This window comes from Mya arenaria, chromosome 17 (genome assembly GCF_026914265.1).
Source record: "Mya arenaria isolate MELC-2E11 chromosome 17, ASM2691426v1".
Taxonomy (NCBI): Eukaryota; Metazoa; Mollusca; class Bivalvia; order Myida; family Myidae; genus Mya; species Mya arenaria.
The window spans coordinates 54283860-54303264 of record NC_069138.1 but is presented as its reverse complement, the minus strand read 5'-3'; the positions used below and the strand labels follow the sequence as shown (position 1 = coordinate 54303264).

The window sequence follows — 19405 nt, the reverse complement described above, 5'->3', positions numbered from 1 at the left end:
TATTTTAAAATCTTTGAAGGCCGAAAACAGTGTTTTACAAGTAATTTTCCGTAACAGAGCGAGTTTTGACTGTAATGGGGTGTCACCAGGCATACAGATGAGTTTATATGCATGTAATTTTGTATATCGGATATCTTAGTTTTAAAGTTATAGGTACTAGGTATGTCGAACTGAACAAGTATGTTTCGAATTCTTATCGTTAAAAGATAATGTAAAATCATTGGAAATAATGTTTAATATAGTTATGTCATCCAAACGATTACAAATATATACCTTGTTTCAGACCAATGCGTCAATAATTACTTTTCAATGATAACATGTTTGAACAATGAAACGACACAACATCGTGACTTTTTCATTGAAAAACAGCAAGCTGAAACGTTGAATGCAGACCATGAAACATAAAACGCCGGAGACAGTTAACATATCATACTTACTCCAGCACATTGGCGGGGGATCTGACCATTCTCCTGTTTCGAGACATCTTGTCTGAAATGCTGTTCCCTCGAACGTTGCGTGGATTTTACAGCTGGGGAAAATAATATAATAGCATGAGACGACCACTCTTACCACTTATTGCAATGTAGTAAAATAAATAGTCTACTGTAACCGTACATCCGTTAAATTAAAGTGTTGTCTGCTACTAAGTTGAGTGCAGAAGTCTTCTGTAAAAGTATTTTGGATTTTAACAGCTTGAAAGTAAGAAAAATTGACATCCATCTTCGGATACATATACACTACCAACGTAAATCAGGTTAGTAGCGCGTATGTATCCGGCATTGTGTGTCAAAACAAACAGTTATAAGGCATTTCAGCTGGAATTCGACTTCGCGGGCAATAATTGAGGCCATACCATTTTATTATGCATTGAAAATGCCCTTACGCCTCTTCTGTTGTATTGGCAGTGAGTTGGAGATGGACGTAAACCGTAAGTATGGTCCCATATTTTTCCTTCCTCGAGGGAAATTAAAAAAAAAATCGGGGAATTAGTTCCACATCCAGAGGTGGTCACTAACTAAATTAGGTACTCCACCAGTAAATCTAATAGTCCCTTCCTGACTGATTTCCCATCGAAAATTTGCTCCTGTTCTATGTGTTTGTTGGGCCTTTTATAGTGGTTGGAGAGTGTCAGGTAGGTTTTACGGAAATAAGACTCGCCCAATAAATATGCTTATGTCATGAGGCCAAATATACTAATTCATAGTGAAAATTAGATAATGATTGTTTTTTGACGAAAATTACATATAATCTGACATTAAGAGTAGACCGCAGTGATTGCCAGTATTTATTAAAAATCTGCCGATTGTTTTGCTGTTATATGTTATAATGCACTTGTTTTCTCATTAAAAGCCTCCCGGAAGATTGTTGCATCATTATTTCCGCCAAACCCTTAAAAAAGGCGATTTTGTGTTCGTACGCGTTGTCTTTCTTGAAAACGAAATGTCAGTATTGCTTATACAGATGAAAATGTTTTTGGTAAATCGAGTGCTATTAATATAGATGCAAATTGATTGTTACGCATGACGTCATCCAAAACAATGAACTATTGGATATTAAAAAATGATCGTCTAGAACGTGCATAAATTCCTGGAGCTTAAAGGGCCTCGCTCATGTTTTAGCACCATCTTTTTTTTTGGTGGAGGGGAGGGGGGGGGGGGGGGGCAAACCCACGCCGGTACAGTCACGGAAAAATAAAAGACTGACAAAAAACACACGCCCACATTGACAAATACCGACCCATAACAATACAATATACTTTGAGCCTTTTGTTGGAAAGTGTTTCTAATACTATTCAAATTCGTGGCAGTATTTGAGCATTTATCACAGCTTTTTTTGTCAACACCGTCTCCGTGGCCTAGTGGTTAAGCATCCGCCTACGGAGCGGGAGGTCGTGGGTTCGATCCCTGGCCGCGTCATACCAAAAGACGTTAAAAATTGGTACAAGTAGCTCCCTTGCCTGGCGCTCGGCATTTAAAGGGTAGTGCTTGGAAAAGTGATGTACTCAGTACTGGTTTAACCCAGGAAAGTCACACCGAGCACGTAAAAGAACCAAGGGGTCTCTTCGAAAAAGAGCTAAGGTATCGCACCCGGACTTCCTTGTATCCCACCACTGTCTCTTCAGCGTGCTGTCCCTTCAGCAAAAACAAAGGACTCCGTTGGAAATAAGTGCTTGCACTTTCACGGGTTATCCTTGACCGCAAGGTCTAAAGAAATACATACATACATCAACATTTGTTGAAGGTTTCGAGCCGTCACTATTTCAGTTTTAATACTTCTAATGATTAACCACACTTTATGCACCATACAATTGTAATCACGGCGCCCACAGGTCCGGGGTATAGCGGGAACTTTTACTTTCGGTCGAGCCAAGCTCGGGTAAAATCCCAGCCCTGCGGGGACGAACTGCAGGTTAATCGCTGCAAAATGCCCCCGCACTCCAGGGTCCCTAGGTAAGGCCCATTCCCCGCTATTTTTGGCGCGAAGACAAAACCGACGCATTCACCCGCCACTGCGCCGCCACATTAAAGATAAAAACACCGCCCATTTCCCCGGCTATCCCCCCGGACCGGGGTGGGGGTGGTGGTGGAGGGGATGTGGTTACAAATGACTAGTGCATTATTTCGTCATACAAAGAGTGCATTTTACAAAACCATGAGCGAGTCCCTTTAATGTTGAAAACATAACAATCTGGATTTTCATGAAACTTTTTATTGTTCTGTAGGTTTTAGCAATCCCCTTGCATATTTGTGGCTTTTTGATGACAAAAGGTTGCTTCGTTAGCATTTTTAGAATTATTTGCTATAATTGTTATACAGAAGTTCGAATGTGTGAACGTTGTTGTGTCAATGGATATGAAATGGTCCCTTTAAACCTTTGTTATGCAAGTTAGAAACGAATTGTGGAACAACCTGAAGTAATTTAATGCAACGAAATTTAGTATTCCTTGGATTTTCTCTCTGAAAAGACTTTACAGCTACACAATTGTAAATAAATAAAAAAACAACTATATTTAATTGATAATGTGTGATCTTTTATGTCTCCTTGTCAAATATATTACCTGAAAAATAAAGTTCCTCCCACCGATGTGTCGTGACCAATCAAATAGCCGTTGTAGAACGGCGTTGGCCAACCACAGTTGATCTCTGAAATTCAAATTTGCCTGAATAAGAATATTCAGTTACTTTTTTTTGTTGAATTACAATTTTCCAAAAAGGCAGGTCACCATAAATGGTGTTTTAATAGTTATTTAAGACGTAACTAAAACGTCTGCCTTACTTAATTTCAGATTAAGTTGCCCTTAAACAGGATCGTTGTCAAAGTTTAGGCGACAGTGCTTGTCCCTGTAGTTTACATTTGGTTAAATGAAACAAACTTAAACACATAAATAGTTAAAACACAGACATATAATGAACACACTTCATTTCAATCAAACAACAGCGGAATACAAACGACTACCAATTCCTGGCCTAATGACCATCATCCAAAGCCTTGCAAGAGCCCCAAAGAACGAAATAACAAAACATTTGTTCGCGCGTATTACATTATAAAACGAAACAAGACTGACATCTTTTGAATAGTCAAGAGTATCACTGCTCTTTTTTACTGAGTTAAGTACACAGGGGTCACATGTCATCTAGACAAAGTACAAAACATACTGTTTATCTTACACGGAAAACAGAAAGCAAAACCCAAGTCGAAACACACTTGATGAATGATTAGCAATCTGATTGGCTGACTACATTTGAGACGGTTACAAGTTGTGGACAACTCGCTTTTCAGATATTTTGTAAATATCGGTCCTAGCATTTTTGATGAAACGGCCCCTTTATGGGATTCACAAACAGAAATCATACAGGAAGGAAACACATACATGATTCAAAAATGGAAACTACAGGGACAAGCCTAGTGGCCCAAAATCATGTGTAAAGGCTCAGGATCTAGGCCAAACAAGTGCAAAATAGTATTACTCAAAATGGAACATTCAAAGAACCTTCACATCTGGTGAGTTCACCGCTCCAGGACCTGTCGGCCTGGCATCGTCGTTCAGTGGACCCCATCACCTTGTACTTGTCCTCACACTCGAACCTGCCAAAACAACATGCTATTGCGTCAAATTGCTGTAAATTTGTTAGATTAACTGTTCGTTCATTTGCAATGTCATGAGAATCAAAAGCTATAGCATTCTAAAACAATTCAAGATTCGAATAATTGTGTGTATGTGTGTGTGTTCCGGATTTCCTTTTACGTTCTATATCTCGAAGTTTATCAAACGTTATATTTTCCTATGTCTTTTTTAATATTCTATTTCTAGATTAACGTTCTATTTCCCGGAGTCTATTTAACGTTGTATTTCCAGAGGTTTATTTAGCGTTCTTTTTCCGAGGTATTTTAACGTCCTCTTTCCCGGAGTCTATTTAACGTTTTATTCGGCGAGGTCTATTTAACATTATATTTTCCGAGGTACATGTATTTTTAACGTTTTTCTTCCCGAAATCTATTTAACGTTCTACATCCCGAGTGTATTTAATATTTTATTTCAAGAGCTTTATTAAACGTTCTATTCCCCGTGGTCTACATTACGTTCTATTTCCCGACCTTTATTTTTCCATTGTTTTCCCGTGGCCAGTTAACGTTATATTTCCCGAGGTGTATTTAACATTTTATTTCCAGATGCCTATTAAACGTTCTATTTCCCGAAGTCTATTAAGCGTTATTGTTCCCGAGGTCTATTTCACGTTTTATTTCCCGAGGTGGATTTAACTTTCTATTCCCTGGGGTCTATTTAACGTTCTTTTTCCTGGTGTCTGTTTAACGTTATATTTTCCGTGGTCATTTTAACGTTTTATTTCCCGAGGTCTATTTAACGTACTATTTCCCAGTTCTTATTTCACGTTCTTTTCCCCGGGGTCTACTTTACGTTCTATTTCCCCAGCTCTATTATATATATCTTTGTATTTCCCGTGGTAATTTACGTTCTATTTCCCCAGCTCTATTATATATATCTTTGTTTTTCCCGTGGGAATTTTACGTTCTATTTCCCCAGCTCTATTATATATATCTTTGTATTTCCCGTGGGAATTTACGTTCTATTTCCCGGGGTATGTTTAACGTCCTATTTCCCGGAGTCTATTTAACGTTCTTTTACCCGAGGGCTATTTATGATTTATTTTCCGAGGTCTAATTAGCGTTTTATTTCCCGATGTCTATTAAACGTTTTATTGCCTGGGTCTAATTAACGTTTTATGTCCCGCGGTCCCGGAATCCATTTAACGTTCTAGTTCCCAGAGTCTATTTAACATGCTATTTCTCGAAGCTTGTTTACGTTCTATTCCCGATGTCTATTTAACGTTCTATTTCCTGGGGTCTATTTAACGTTCTATTCCCGGAGTTTATCTAACGTTCTATTTCCCGGGGTCTATTTAACGTTATATTTTCAGAGGTCTATTTCACGTTCTTTTCCCGGAGTTTATTTAACGTTCTATTTTCCGTGGTCTATTTCACGTTCTATTTCCCGGGGTCTATTTAAAGTTCTATTTTCCGTGGTCTATTTCACGTTATATTTCCCGAGGTCTATTTCACGTTTTATTTCCAGGTGTCTATTTCACGTTCTATTTCCCAGATCTATATATTACCTAATGACTGCGCCATAATCGTTGCCTGTCCCGTACATACGGCCGAACACCGGGGCCTTCAGAGTTGGGCAACGAACAGCTAGAAGACAAAAACGTGATCATATTAAAACATGTTAAACTGCTTAACGGTTGAACGTCTTAAACTTAAAGTACTAAACCTGTTAATTAAAAGCAAATTTATGCGAGAATGGAAATCGTTTAAATCATAAAAAACTAGGTCAGTGTTTGTTCAGAAATATTTCGTACGATTGTGTTCATATACGATTTTCGGGATTCATTGAATCATTGGCTATCATTTATGTATATTAAATAACTTGAATGCCAAACAAAAACGCCGCATACACACACGAATGCCCATTGTATGAACACGTTTCATTGCTGTCTCTTGTAATTTACGAGACGAAATTCGGCCACGTCCCCCTCACCCTTGGAAATATACATTTTTTACCATTTTGTGTGCCAAAATCCCACCCCTACCCAGGTTTGCCTGAAAAAATGTAGTTTTCTTTCTGAGTATGCTGCCATTATAATCCTGCTAATAAATTATTGTGATTCGCTGTATTTATATGCCAATGTATTCATATTTCATTAAATCGTATACGTTATATTCGTGGCAATTCGAAATTCCTATTTTCCCGGAGAAATTCTAAAATAGCCGAGCCACAGCCCGCGTTCCCTCCTTTATAAATGAACTCCATTGCCTGACTTCACAGCTGCCACGTGCGATTCAATGCCGCCAATACTTCACCATAAACAAATTAAATTGACTGAAAATATTTTCTGAAAGTGACATTTCCCTAATTTAATCATCGGAAAATGTGTCAGAGACGAAATAATTCATTCGATAGAGAGACAAATTGAATGTAAGCGGTCCAGCGAAAATGGAATGGACACTTCATGAGGATTTACAATGGATTTTTGACACTAAGTTTGCCCCCCTGGTTTCATTTCGTTCACTTTCCAGTGGAGTGTATTGATTGTCCAAAAAGTAGTGCAAGGATCGGAAATTAAGGGCGCATTTATTTGGGTGTTAACCAAGTAATGTGTTTTGTTCTCCACGAAAATTCAATTATACTAATGTAATAGCGACATTACTATCCGAATGACCAGATATTGCATGGCGGCCGTAAAAATGCGCCCGATCTTTTCCCACGTTTTAGTGTTTATGTTTATATTCTTCTGGGGCCCAATAAGATATCTTAGTCGTAAACCTTACTCTGCTTAAGAGTGCTTGGGCTCAATCGTAAAGTTACAGGCAAAATCTATGCGATGGATATCCTTACGACAACTTTATTGGAACGCAGCTTACGCCAAAAACGGAGTTACTACGAGAGAGTTACGATTTTAAGCCTTATGATTGTTATTGAAACGGCCTCCTGTGGATTGTTGGATATAACTTAGGCCATAAAATAGTGCTTTCGTTCCCACTACATAATTATGCTGAAATAAAACAGCAGGCTGGGACGGTAGGGAAAACACTTTTCTATTATGTACAAAGTATGTGCGTACACTTAAACTGTTGTATTACAGTCGAACCCCGTTGGCTCGAACTCCTTTGGCTCAAAATCCTCGGTGACTCGAACTGGATGTTAAGGACCCATTTCTTTATGCTGAAGGTAAGAATTCCCGCTTGGCTGGAATTTTCCGAGGCTCGATGTATTTTCGCCGGTCCCTTGGAGGTCGAGCCGACGGGGTTCGACAGTATTTACATTCACACATCGACATTAATAATGCCATTCTGTACAACAGTAGACTGTTTCACCTTGTGATAACAAAAGTGTCACATTGTTTATATTTCCAAAGTAAATAAAACTGTTTTATTTTATTTTCATGTTTATGTTACCAAAGTCCAGGTCGGAACTTAAAAAAAGTATGTCGGATAGCCGTAACCACAGCACTAATTTTGTTTGGTCTTAGCAATGGATTTCTAGTACCAGTTTAGCCTTGCCATTACACTACCGTTTGGAAATATTGGTAGAAACCATTTTGGGAGCCGATTGCAAAGTGGACATTAGGAGAATAATCACTACTATGAACCTTTAGAAAACAGGAATCATGTGGACCAATCATATAATACATACGATCGCAAGATCAAACGACTAATCTAGACAAACCTATATCCTATTATCTACGGTTGTATATGGGTAACTTTCCTATCCAAGACCCATCCGCCTAACACAAAAATAGACAAACTAGTGGCATATCACCTACGTTCGCATATGGGAAGCTTCCCACTCCAAGGCCCGTCCTCCCGACACAAAACTAGATAATTTAGTGGCATAACACCTACGTTCGCATATGGGTAGCTTCCCTCTCCAAGACCCACCCGCCTAACACCAATCTAGACAAACTAGTGGCATATCACCTACGTTCGCACGTGGGTGTCTTCCCACTCCAAGTCCCGTCCGCCTGGCACATTTTGTAGTTCTCTCCCTGTAAGGTATACCCCTCCATGCATTGGTAGGTCACCTTGTTTGGGAATGTGAACACAAAACCAATCCTGTGGCCCTTATCAATTTCTCCCGGGTAACCGCAGCTTTTCGCTAGAAGAAAATGTGTAACTAGCATCCGAGTTATAATCAAAGCCTTTGAAATGTTCTATATTATTCCTTCTCAAGACGTTTATTTGGAAAGTTCTAGTATAAGAATAAAATACAAGCGATGCAAGGCAATTGACGGCGCTTAAAATAATGTCTCAGAGTGCAAAGCCGTAATGAAATATTATCAAAACTAAATATGTAATTTTGGTCCTGATTTAAAATATATCTCAAACAATATAATCGTTGCATCTAGCTGTCCATATTTAATTTCTGTTAATAAACATTATTTATGGTTAAAATTTCAAGAAATAGAAACTACTTTTGCTTTTCGTGAATGTCTGTTTCCGAAGAAGAGTGTGGGCCCTAATAAAGTCCATTGGTATAACCATTACATCTCCAATACGTCTTTATATACTCACGCGTGCACGTCAGTGTCAGTCCCACCCAGTTTCCCTCGCCGTTGCACATGACCTGCGGGTTGCCGTCCGGATGATACCCGTATGCGCATGTGTAGAGCAGCTGACCGCCCGACGGATACATCTCCTGCGCCGGGTCACCATCGTGCGCGGCGTGGTCGAGTTTAGGTGGACGCTTGCAGGTAACTAAAACATAATTCTGGGTGTGTAAGCTTATTTATACTCGCACTCAGACAAAGACCATTCGCAAGGCCCATTCGGCGATTGTTCCGATATAATTGTTAGTCATATTGGGTGATTAGAGCCTAGTGCACAGACAAAATGTAACCCTGGTTAGAACAACCCTGGTTCTTTAACGTGTACCAGTAAAAAGCACTGTCACACGGGACCCCCATTTAGTGAAGCGGTGGGGAACCGAACCTGCATTCTGGTTGACAGTCAATTGTAACCACTTAATCACGGATCCTATATTAAAAGAACATTCTGATGTAGTTCCAATGCATTGGTTATATTTATAGTAAAGTAATGGTGGCTTGTCCCACTCCCGCTAGGTGGACATACTGGTATAATATATACAATACTTAAACCGAATACTGGTGCTGTGTTACTTGTTAAAACTATACGTACGTTAGGTGTTGCATATTGTATGGATTGTTTCTTCCTAGTATTTTAAATGAAAAATAAAAAACAAACACCCTAAATAAAAACACCCATGGATAACAGTGTGTGTATACCACATGATAAATAATGTCACAAATGCTACTGCGGAAGGCAATATATTGTTTCGAATGAAGTCTTAAAACAAAGATAACTTTTATTTTTCTGCAACATTTTCAATTAAACAAATTGCAGTCAATGGCGCTTAAAGAGCCACGCCTTCGGGTTTTTTTTACCGAAGTTTGATTAGGTGATTTGTTTCCTCAAACACTTCGACAAACCTGTTTCAAAACAAATGTTTTGACAGTAATCCATTAGGCGGCGTTTTGTGAAAAGATTTGTCGAAGTGTTTTAAGAAACTAAACTCTTAATCAAACGTTTGTAAAAGACCAAGGAAGGGCTCTGTCAGCGGCGTAGACTGAGCTATGTTCCATTTAAAATGGTGAAGAAATAGTAAAGTTATCTTTGTTTAAACTTTGCCTCACTCTTTAAACTTTAAAGCTTTTATTCGAGGCAAAATATTGGCTTCCGACGGAGCATTTAGGACGTAATTTATCACAAGGTATACATACACTGGATCAAAGAGCAATAAACTGAATGATAATATATAAGGAAAATTATTGATAGTATTGATACAAAACATTTTAAATCTTATATGTTTGGTTTGAACTGACCTTTTTCACAACTAGGTGTGACCCCGTCCCACTCGCCGCTCGATAAGCATGTTCTTTGATTCCGCCCCGCCAGGAAATATCCCAACTTGCACGTGTACCTGAAACAGACATAAAGAACGGTTAGACGATGGTGTCTCCTTTAGATGAAGATGCTACCGAAAGTCATAGACACTATAGCAGTTTGAGGAAGGGTGAGCGATACAGGGCCTTTATATAACTCTTGGAAAAACACCAAAACTCATATTTAATACAACTAATAAATTTGCACCAGAAATGCATCAGCATTGACAAAACATGCAATTTGATTGAGTCCCAATTCCGAAATCTCCTGCAGCTGTTATATGTGTACAGATTCGCAGGTGTTATATGTGTACAGATTCGCAGGTGTTATATGTGTACAGATTAGCAGCTGTTATATGTGTACAGATTAGCAGCTGTTATATGTGTACAGATTCGCAGTTGTTATATGTGTACAGATTCACAGCTGTTATATGTGTACAGATTCGCAGTTGTTATATGTGTACAGATTCGCAGCTGTTATATGTGTACAGATTCGCAGTTGTTATATGTGTACAGATTCGCAGCTGTTATATGTGTACAGATTCACAGCTGTTATATGTGTACAGATTCGCAGCTGTTATATGTGTACAGATTCGCAGTTGTTATATGTGTACAGATTCGCAGTTGTTATATGTGTACAGATTCACAGCTGTTATATGTGTACAGATTCGCAGGTGTTATATGTGTACAGATTCGCAGCTGTTATATGTGTACAGATTAGCAGCTGTTATATGTGTACAGATTCGCAGTTGTTATATGTGTACAGATTCGCAGCTGTTATATGTGTACAGATTCGCAGCTGTTATATGTGTACAGATTCGCAGCTGTTATATGTGTACAGATTCGCAGCTGTTATATGTGTACAGATTCGCAGCTGTTATATGTGTACAGATTCACAGCTGTTATATGTGTACAGATTCGCAGCTGTTATATGTATACAGATTCGCAGTTGTTATATGTGTACATATTCGCAGCTGTTATATGTGTACAGATTCGCAGCTGTTATATGTGTACAGATTCGCAGTTGTTATATGTGTACAGATTCGCAGCTGTTATATGTGTACAGATTCGCAGCTGTTATATGTGTACAGATTCGCAGCTGTTATATGTGTACATATTCGCAGCTGTTATATGTGTACAGATTCGCAGCTGTTATATGTGTACAGATTCACAGCTGTTATATGTGTACAGATTCACAGCTGTTATATGTGTACAGATTCGCAGTTGTTATATGTGTACAGATTCGCAGCTGTTATATGTGTACAGATTCGCAGTTGTTATATGTGTACAGATTCGCAGTTGTTATATGTGTACAGATTCACAGCTGTTATATGTGTACAGATTCACAGCTGTTATATGTGTACAGATTCACAGCTGTTATATGTGTACAGATTCGCAGCTGTTATATGTGTACAGATTCGCAGTTGTTATATGTGTACAGATTCGCAGTTGTTATATGTGTACAGATTCGCAGCTGTTATATGTGTACAGATTCGCAGGTGTTATATGTGTACAGATTCGCAGCTGTTATATGTGTACAGATTAGCAGCTGTTATATGTGTACAGATTCGCAGTTGTTATATGTGTACAGATTCGCAGCTGTTATATGTGTACAGATTCGCAGCTGTTATATGTGTACAGATTCGCAGCTGTTATATGTGTACAGATTCGCAGCTGTTATATGTGTACAGATTCGCAGGTGTTATATGTGTACAGATTCGCAGTTGTTATATGTGTACAGATTCGCAGTTGTTATATGTGTACAGATTCGCAGTTGTTATATGTGTACAGATTCGCAGTTGTTATATGTGTACATATTCGCAGCTGTTATATGTGTACAGATTCGCAATTGTTATATGTGTACAGATTCGCAGCTGTTATATGTGTACAGATTCGCAGCTGTTATATGTGTACAGATTCGCAGCTGTTATATGTGTACAGATTCGCAGCTGTTATATGTGTACAGATTCGCAGCTGTTATATGTGTACAGATTCGCAGCTGTTATATGTGTACAGATTCGCAGCTGTTATATGTGTACAGATTCGCAGCTGTTATATGTGTACAGATTCACAGCTGTTATATGTGTACAGATTCACAGCTGTTATATGTGTACAGATTCACAGCTGTTATATGTGTACAGATTCACAGCTGTTATATGTGTACAGATTCGCAGCTGTTATATGTGTACAGATTCACAGCTGTTATATGTGTACAGATTCGCAGCTGTTATATGTGTACAGATTCGCAGTTGTTATATGTGTACAGATTCGCAGTTGTTATATGTGTACAGATTCGCAGCTGTTATATGTGTACAGATTCGCAGCTGTTATATGTGTACAGATTCGCAGCTGTTATATGTGTACAGATTAGCAGCTGTTATATGTGTACAGATTCGCAGTTGTTATATGTGTACAGATTCGCAGCTGTTATATGTGTACAGATTCGCAGCTGTTATATGTGTACAGATTCGCAGCTGTTATATGTGTACAGATTCGCAGTTGTTATATGTGTACAGATTCGCAGCTGTTATATGTGTTCAGATTCGCAGCTGTTATATGTGTACAGATTCGCAGTTGTTATATGTGTACAGATTCGCAGCTGTTATATGTGTACAGATTCGCAGCTGTTATATGTGTACAGATTCGCAGCTGTTATATGTGTACAGATTCGCAGCTGTTATATGTGTACAGATTCGCAGGTGTTATATGTATACAGATTCGCAGTTGTTATATGTGTACAGATTCGCAGTTGTTATATGTGTACAGATTCGCAGCTGTTATATGTGTACAGATTCGCAGTTGTTATATGTGTACATATTCGCAGCTGTTATATGTGTACAGATTTGCAGCTGTTATATGTGTACAGATTCGCAGTTGTTATATGTGTACAGATTCGCAGCTGTTATATGTGTACAGATTCGCAGCTGTTATATGTGTACAGATTCGCAGCTGTTATATGTGTACAGATTCGCAGCTGTTATATGTGTACAGATTCGCAGTTGTTATATGTGTACAGATTCGCAGCTGTTATATGTGTACAGATTCGCAGCTGTTATATGTGTACAGATTCGCAGTTGTTATATGTGTACAGATTCGCAGCTGTTATATGTGTACAGATTCGCAGTTGTTATATGTGTACAGATTCGCAGTTGTTATATGTGTACAGATTCTCAGCTGTTATATGTGTACAGATTCGCAGCTGTTATATGTGTACAGATTAGCAGTTGTTATATGTGTACAGATTCGCAGCTGTTATATGTGTACAGATTCACAGTTGTTATATGTGTACAGATTCGCAGCTGTTATATGTGTACAGATTCGCAGCTGTTATATGTGTACAGATTCGGGCGATTTAGACTCAACAAATTGCATGTCTTGTCAAAGTTGATGCATTTCTATTTCTTATTTATGTGTCAGGGTATACATATATAAAACATATGACGTTTGTTTCTTCGAAGAGTAAGATTTAGGCCCTTTATCTTCAAACCATTGAGACCGATATTGCACTAAGAAATATACTTTTTTACTGTGTGATTGTTGTTCACTCAATTTTAAGACATTTAAAATACTTATGTGTATAATCATCAAGCTGATTTGAATTACACGAGGCATTCTTCACATTTTTGTTACAATATTTTAAAGTTGCACTCTCACTCTACCGTTTTGACAACTTTTTTTAATTTTATTTTTGTCTTGGAATGAGCCAATTTTGCGTTAATGTCTGCAAACCAGTGATTTAAGGCTGCTGACAAATGATCAGTTTGATGATTTTCATATTTTTGTTAAAAAATTAATGTTTTATGGCTAAAAGCGTTACTAACGATTTCAGAAAAATGCGTAAAACATCATTTTTTGAACTTAATATGAAAATCTGGAATTTGTTTTTTATTAGCTGTCTTATATCACTGGTTTTCATGCATTTTCGAATAAATTGGCTCGTTCAAAGACAAAAAATAAAAAAAAAGTTGTCAAAACGTTCAATCTGTGAGAGTGCAGCTTTAAACCTTTTTAAAAAGAGAATATTACACAATTCATACCAAATCAAAAATAGCGTGCTGAGCTTGATCCTGTTATAAGGGACTTAAGATGTTTCGAGGATTTTGGTCATCAAAACTGCATTTAAACTTGACACGACATTTCCCGGAATTTCCATGTCGGAAATGACGTCATAACTCAATCTCTTTAATGATTTTGTGCATTTTCTTGAATATTAGCAAAAATCAGCAATTGAATACATTCAAAATATTTTTTTCAGAAAAAATAGTACGTTCCAGAAAAAAATTGAACTAAATAGTTTAGTTTTTATTGTTAAAAACTCATATAATAATCTGTCTATAAAAGGTAGCACTCAACACATACATTTATGCTGATACGGATTTGGTATAGAAATGGATATAGAAAAGGATATAGTAAAATAAATGGAAAGGCATATAACAAAAAGGGTCAACGTGAAAAATAATCGATAAATTTGAATTTACCATTACTTCTATTAAATACTATCATTTGTTGATACGCGTACCTGGCGATGCCCCCTTGTGACGTTGTTGTGTCCTGCTCCACCCATCCATTGTCAATGTCTTGAAGACGTGGACACCACGCCCCTAAGGTTGTTGATGCAAGTGAGTTCATTATGTCAAATCAAAACTTGCCTTGTGCCTCTAAACTGGGTTGATTTTAAATATTGACTACTGGGCTTGTTTATTTAGTTTTGAATTGTACTATTCAAGTTTAAATACAAATGAAGATTAAACCATGTAATCAAACAATTAAGTGCATATAATGTATTGATCGTAAGACAATTTACTGGAGTTTGATAATACATGAGTTTCCTGCACATTGCTTTAAAGGTCAATGTATTCGGTAAATATTTTCTCAGAGGTTTTTGCCGATTTCTGACTCACCTGATTATGCCAATTATCTTGTTTAAACATTTCCTTTTAAAAGTTTTTTAAACACGTACTTTTTAATTTATAGGCATGTGTTTGGAATATTCAAAACGCACAACTTAAATCTAAGCTTCTCGTTGTATGTCACCGTTATACGACAACATAGCCATTTTGTTGCTGGTGGTAAAGAGTATCTAGACTCCTTCGATAAGTTAAAGCCAATCGATTCTTAGTGACATCATAAAAACGCAGACATAACCTTTAAGGTCTCGAAGTCCTCACCTTTCCTAGTACACGTCATAGTCGGCCCCACCCACTCCCCACTTTTGACACACCAGGCCCTTGTCACGCCATCACGGTTCATTTGGAAATCTGGCAGACATTCATACTGAAGCATCTTGCCGATCTCGAACGCGTTCTGGTCAATAAAGCCGTTGTGCACGGCGTTTGGTATTTCAGGGGGTGCCGAGCAGATAACCTTTTCTGAAATATACATGTTAAGATTTTATACTGTAACGTTTTCACAAGTTTCTGTTAAGGCGTTGTACCATGTTGCTAATGTCAACGTTCATTAACAGACGTGCGGAATAAGTGAACAGCGGTGTAATGTATCCGCATGCTAGTTACTGAACCTTTACACCTCTGTTCCGATATGTGAGTTAATGTAAGGACCAACACAAATATTACGCCCTCCAACATGGCATACAAGTATCATAAAGGATGGAGAGGGTGGCCGTTTTTAAGTAAACAAAATGAGTTGAATTTGTATATGCTTGTATACGTCTATCAAGCATTTTACATTGACACATTGGTTCACCATTAACAGCGTTACCTTTTTGCTTTACATGGATTTGCTGTAGAACATTAGATATATATATATACCATCATGTATGTTGACTGCATGTATTATTTGCGGACCCCGAAGTACAAGAGTACAACACAAGTCCTTGAATCTTCTGGAAACCGTTCCGCTCGATTGCTCGTACATTGACAAAATCTCGCCGGACCATAAGGCAGTTTGAGACCTTTGTATCATGCGTACTCGACAGCAGCACCAGCATATAACATGTTAAACCATACCTTAACTCATGCTGAACCACCAAGCAGTTTGCTTTTAGCATTTGTTACAAGTATGTTTGGTAACGGCTCCAGAATGTGACAACTATAATACCATACCTGTAAGGTCCTGGAAACATTGTGGTTCCGTGCCGCTCCATTGCTCGTCACCTTGGCAAACTCGTGCTGGATCACCCCGTAGTTTATAACCTTCGTTACAAGCGTACTGGGCCACGGCACCAAATTTGTTGTTCGGGCGCATATCCACGAGACCATTCGGAATATGATTTAGCACTACACATTCCGTGCCTAAAATGAAGAAAACAAATACTTTCAAAGATGGTTGTTGACTCAACTGATCCAGTTATAGTAAGAAAATGTGTAAAATCACAAGATAAAAAAAATTCTGGAGAAAGTTACGATATTTCGTTTTCTATATATGATTTTGCAGAGCATATTATACAAAATGACAATCTTGTGTAACACAACTTTGAACGTAAATTATATTTGTTCGCAATCATGGTTACACACTTGCTTTTCAATCTGTGTTTACAGCATTTAAAAGCTATGCAAATGTTTGTACAAAATGCTAAATATTTATCAAATAATGGCTAACAAAAGAATTTTAAATGGATTTAACGCAGACAAGAAATTGGTGGAATAATAAAAAATGAACTGTCCTAATAAAATAAGAATAATTAATGTCCCGAAGAACGCTTTAAATCTTTAAATTAGAGGTTTCGAAAAACAGTGTAACATTCCAGTCAATAAGTTTTAAGTCAATACATGTGATGGCAGAGCGGTGCCAACATAAATATCTGCAAACCAATAATTGCTGACAAAAGATCAAATCGCAGATTTGTATATTTCCGCTCGAAATCAAATGTTTAATGGCTTAAACCGTTACAAACGGTTTAAGAAAACTGCATAAAACATTAATTTCGAACTTAAATATACATATCTGCGATCTAATGTTTTGTCAACAGTCTTATAACACTTGTTTCCATTAATTTTCGCAAAAATAGCTCGTTCCAAGACAAAAAATAAAAAAGTTGTCAAAACATTAAATCTTTGAGAGAGCAGCTTTAAATAAGATTAAGGCAAAGATGGTACGATATTGTTCAGTGGAAGAAATAAAGTAATTCTGTATCCTTGTCAACTAGTTCTAAATAAATGCTTTTGTTTTCGAGTTAACATGTTCTTGAATTACTTACTGTTTAATGATGTTTTTTTTTCCGAAATTACTCGGTTTTTAATGATTTTAGGAGAACATGTGTATTTGCAGATTTCACAACTGACAATGATTTTAATGTTGTGGTTTTAATGGATTGTGATATTTAGTTTTTGCAACAAAATGTTGATTTTGATATGACTCGTACTTTAAAGCATACCGACATTCGATAAAAAGTTAATGGCAAACGAAATGTCTAAAAAGATCATAGTGTTCGATGTACTAAATAATATATAATCTTTAAAAATTCAAAATCAATATGTGCCTTTCCTTAGTAGTGATACATATTTTTATCTTTACCTATTATAAGATGAACTCGAATCGTATTAATATAACCAAATCAGCTATAACACACGTTCGCATGAGCAATTTATTTACTAATGCTTTGATTTAACTTTCAAATATTCATACTGTAAAGCGAGATAAGGATTAACACATTTATTAACTTATTTTTATAATGTCTGTGAAATCAAAGGCAATCACCACTTTTTTCCATATCTACACAATGCAAAACAGTAAATTAGAATAAACTACACATATTATTGTGATATATCTTGTTTAAAATTCACCCAACCGGATCTTATATATTTTTTTATCATATCTTACTTTATCTGGCACACGTAATAACCTACCAGCGCGAATGCAGCTCCGTCCGCATATTCCGTCGCATCTGCATGCTTTCCGGCGTGATCGACAGTCGCGGTCCCTTTCACAGGGTTTCTGACATTCACGACCCTGTGGAATCTGCAATTGCCTCGGTGGACATAGTTCATCTAAACCGGTAACTGAAAGATAGACAATGGTATGCGTAATACAAATTCGCCTTAACTGGGAATGTACTAAGAATGTACTGGATCCCTTACACATTTTTTTTTTTTTTATTTTCTGTAGGCAAAGTTTATCCACACCCGTCACTGAAAGATTCGCCTTTCAAAGAATGTTCTAAATACATTTCACATTGTTTTTGCCAAGAACCTGCAGTTGAAACCTTAGGCATACTTCACCCACACAACATGTGGAATATTCGCCTTTCAAGGATTGTGCGAGATCCGTTCACATTGTTTCCATGGTTTCTGTCATGAATCTGCAGTTGCAGTCTATGCATAGTCTATCCCCACCTGCTACTGAAGCAATTAAGGAATACCCTTTTTTGCAAAGAAATGTAATAAGTCGTATGCGAACTTTAAAGTGTTTCAGTCATTGCCACCTATAAGCGACATCTAGTAAGGCAAAGCTCAGTCACTACAATAACTGGAAGAAAGAAGCATGCTGTCAATTATGAAATGCAGAGGGGCGGATCTCTTTTACAAGGTTTCTTTTGGTATCTGCAGTTGTCTCGGTGGGTATAGATCATCATCATCATCATCATCATCATCATCATCATCATCATCACCACCACCACCACCATCATCATCATCATCACCACCATCATTATCATCATCATCATCATCATCATCATCATCATCATCATCATCATGTTCCTTAAAGATATGAATGGGATAATAATGTCCGTTTGGCAGAAAATATGGAATCTGTATTGACACGATTCAAACGCACCAGTTACTAGAAGGTACACTTAAATAGCCTTTGTTTGCTAGAGACCAAAAACCAAAACCTAAACTGCTTCAAGATGAGTATTTAGAATACACCATTATATCTGAAATTGTGCTCGCATGGCACATTTGAAAATAATTACTGTTCGCAAACTGCCATAGTAATTGATTAAGTGTCCAAAACAATTACATCGTTCATTAAGTGAACCAGATGACACAGCTCTGTTTATCTGCATGCTTTGAATGAAAAACAAAAACAACAACATGCAATTCAAATAAATTCATTCAGATAGACAGACCGTCATGCCAGTTCGCTGATCGTCAGAAAGCACAAAGTTAATCCAATCATGCAATTTTGTTCATTGACAGTAATACCAAATGCAGCCTGGCCAAAGGGGCCATATATTGACTATCTAGTCAAGCATCATTTCAAGCAACATATGAGTCAGTTTTATAGTTTTAAAGTGACACTCTTATTCAAAATCAATACATACACATGTATGACAAACATCAATTTTGACTGATAGACCTTTAAATACTTACTAAATAATGCATTTATGGAAAATGTTAATTACTGATAATAAGATTGTATTTAATAGCAGAGAGCGCAAAAATATGAAATGATTGGTGAATGCTTAAAGATGCACTATTACTCCCAAATAAGATTTATCATATTTAATACAATTGTTTTAATATACC

General features: G+C 37.3%; 1 protein-coding gene across 4 annotated transcripts in view; it reads right to left on the bottom strand.

Annotated features, from left to right (window-relative positions):
• The window catches only part of LOC128223966 (protein lev-9-like), a 55609-nt gene that overhangs the window by 5662 nt on the left and 30542 nt on the right, over positions 1 to 19405 (bottom strand). For all 4 annotated transcript variants that reach the window (XM_052933510.1, XM_052933511.1, XM_052933509.1 and 1 more), the window contains exons 2-12: positions 17786 to 17938; positions 16043 to 16231; positions 15149 to 15349; positions 14500 to 14581; positions 9921 to 10018; positions 8593 to 8775; positions 8003 to 8176; positions 5634 to 5712; positions 3992 to 4086; positions 3059 to 3143; positions 438 to 529 (exon numbers count right to left, since the gene is read on the bottom strand). In XM_052933510.1, coding sequence (XP_052789470.1) covers positions 438 to 529; positions 3059 to 3143; positions 3992 to 4086; positions 5634 to 5712; positions 8003 to 8176; positions 8593 to 8775; positions 9921 to 10018; positions 14500 to 14581; positions 15149 to 15349; positions 16043 to 16231; positions 17786 to 17938 — 1431 coding nt within the window. The remainder of the gene's footprint in view (positions 1 to 437; positions 530 to 3058; positions 3144 to 3991; positions 4087 to 5633; positions 5713 to 8002; positions 8177 to 8592; positions 8776 to 9920; positions 10019 to 14499; positions 14582 to 15148; positions 15350 to 16042; positions 16232 to 17785; positions 17939 to 19405) is intronic.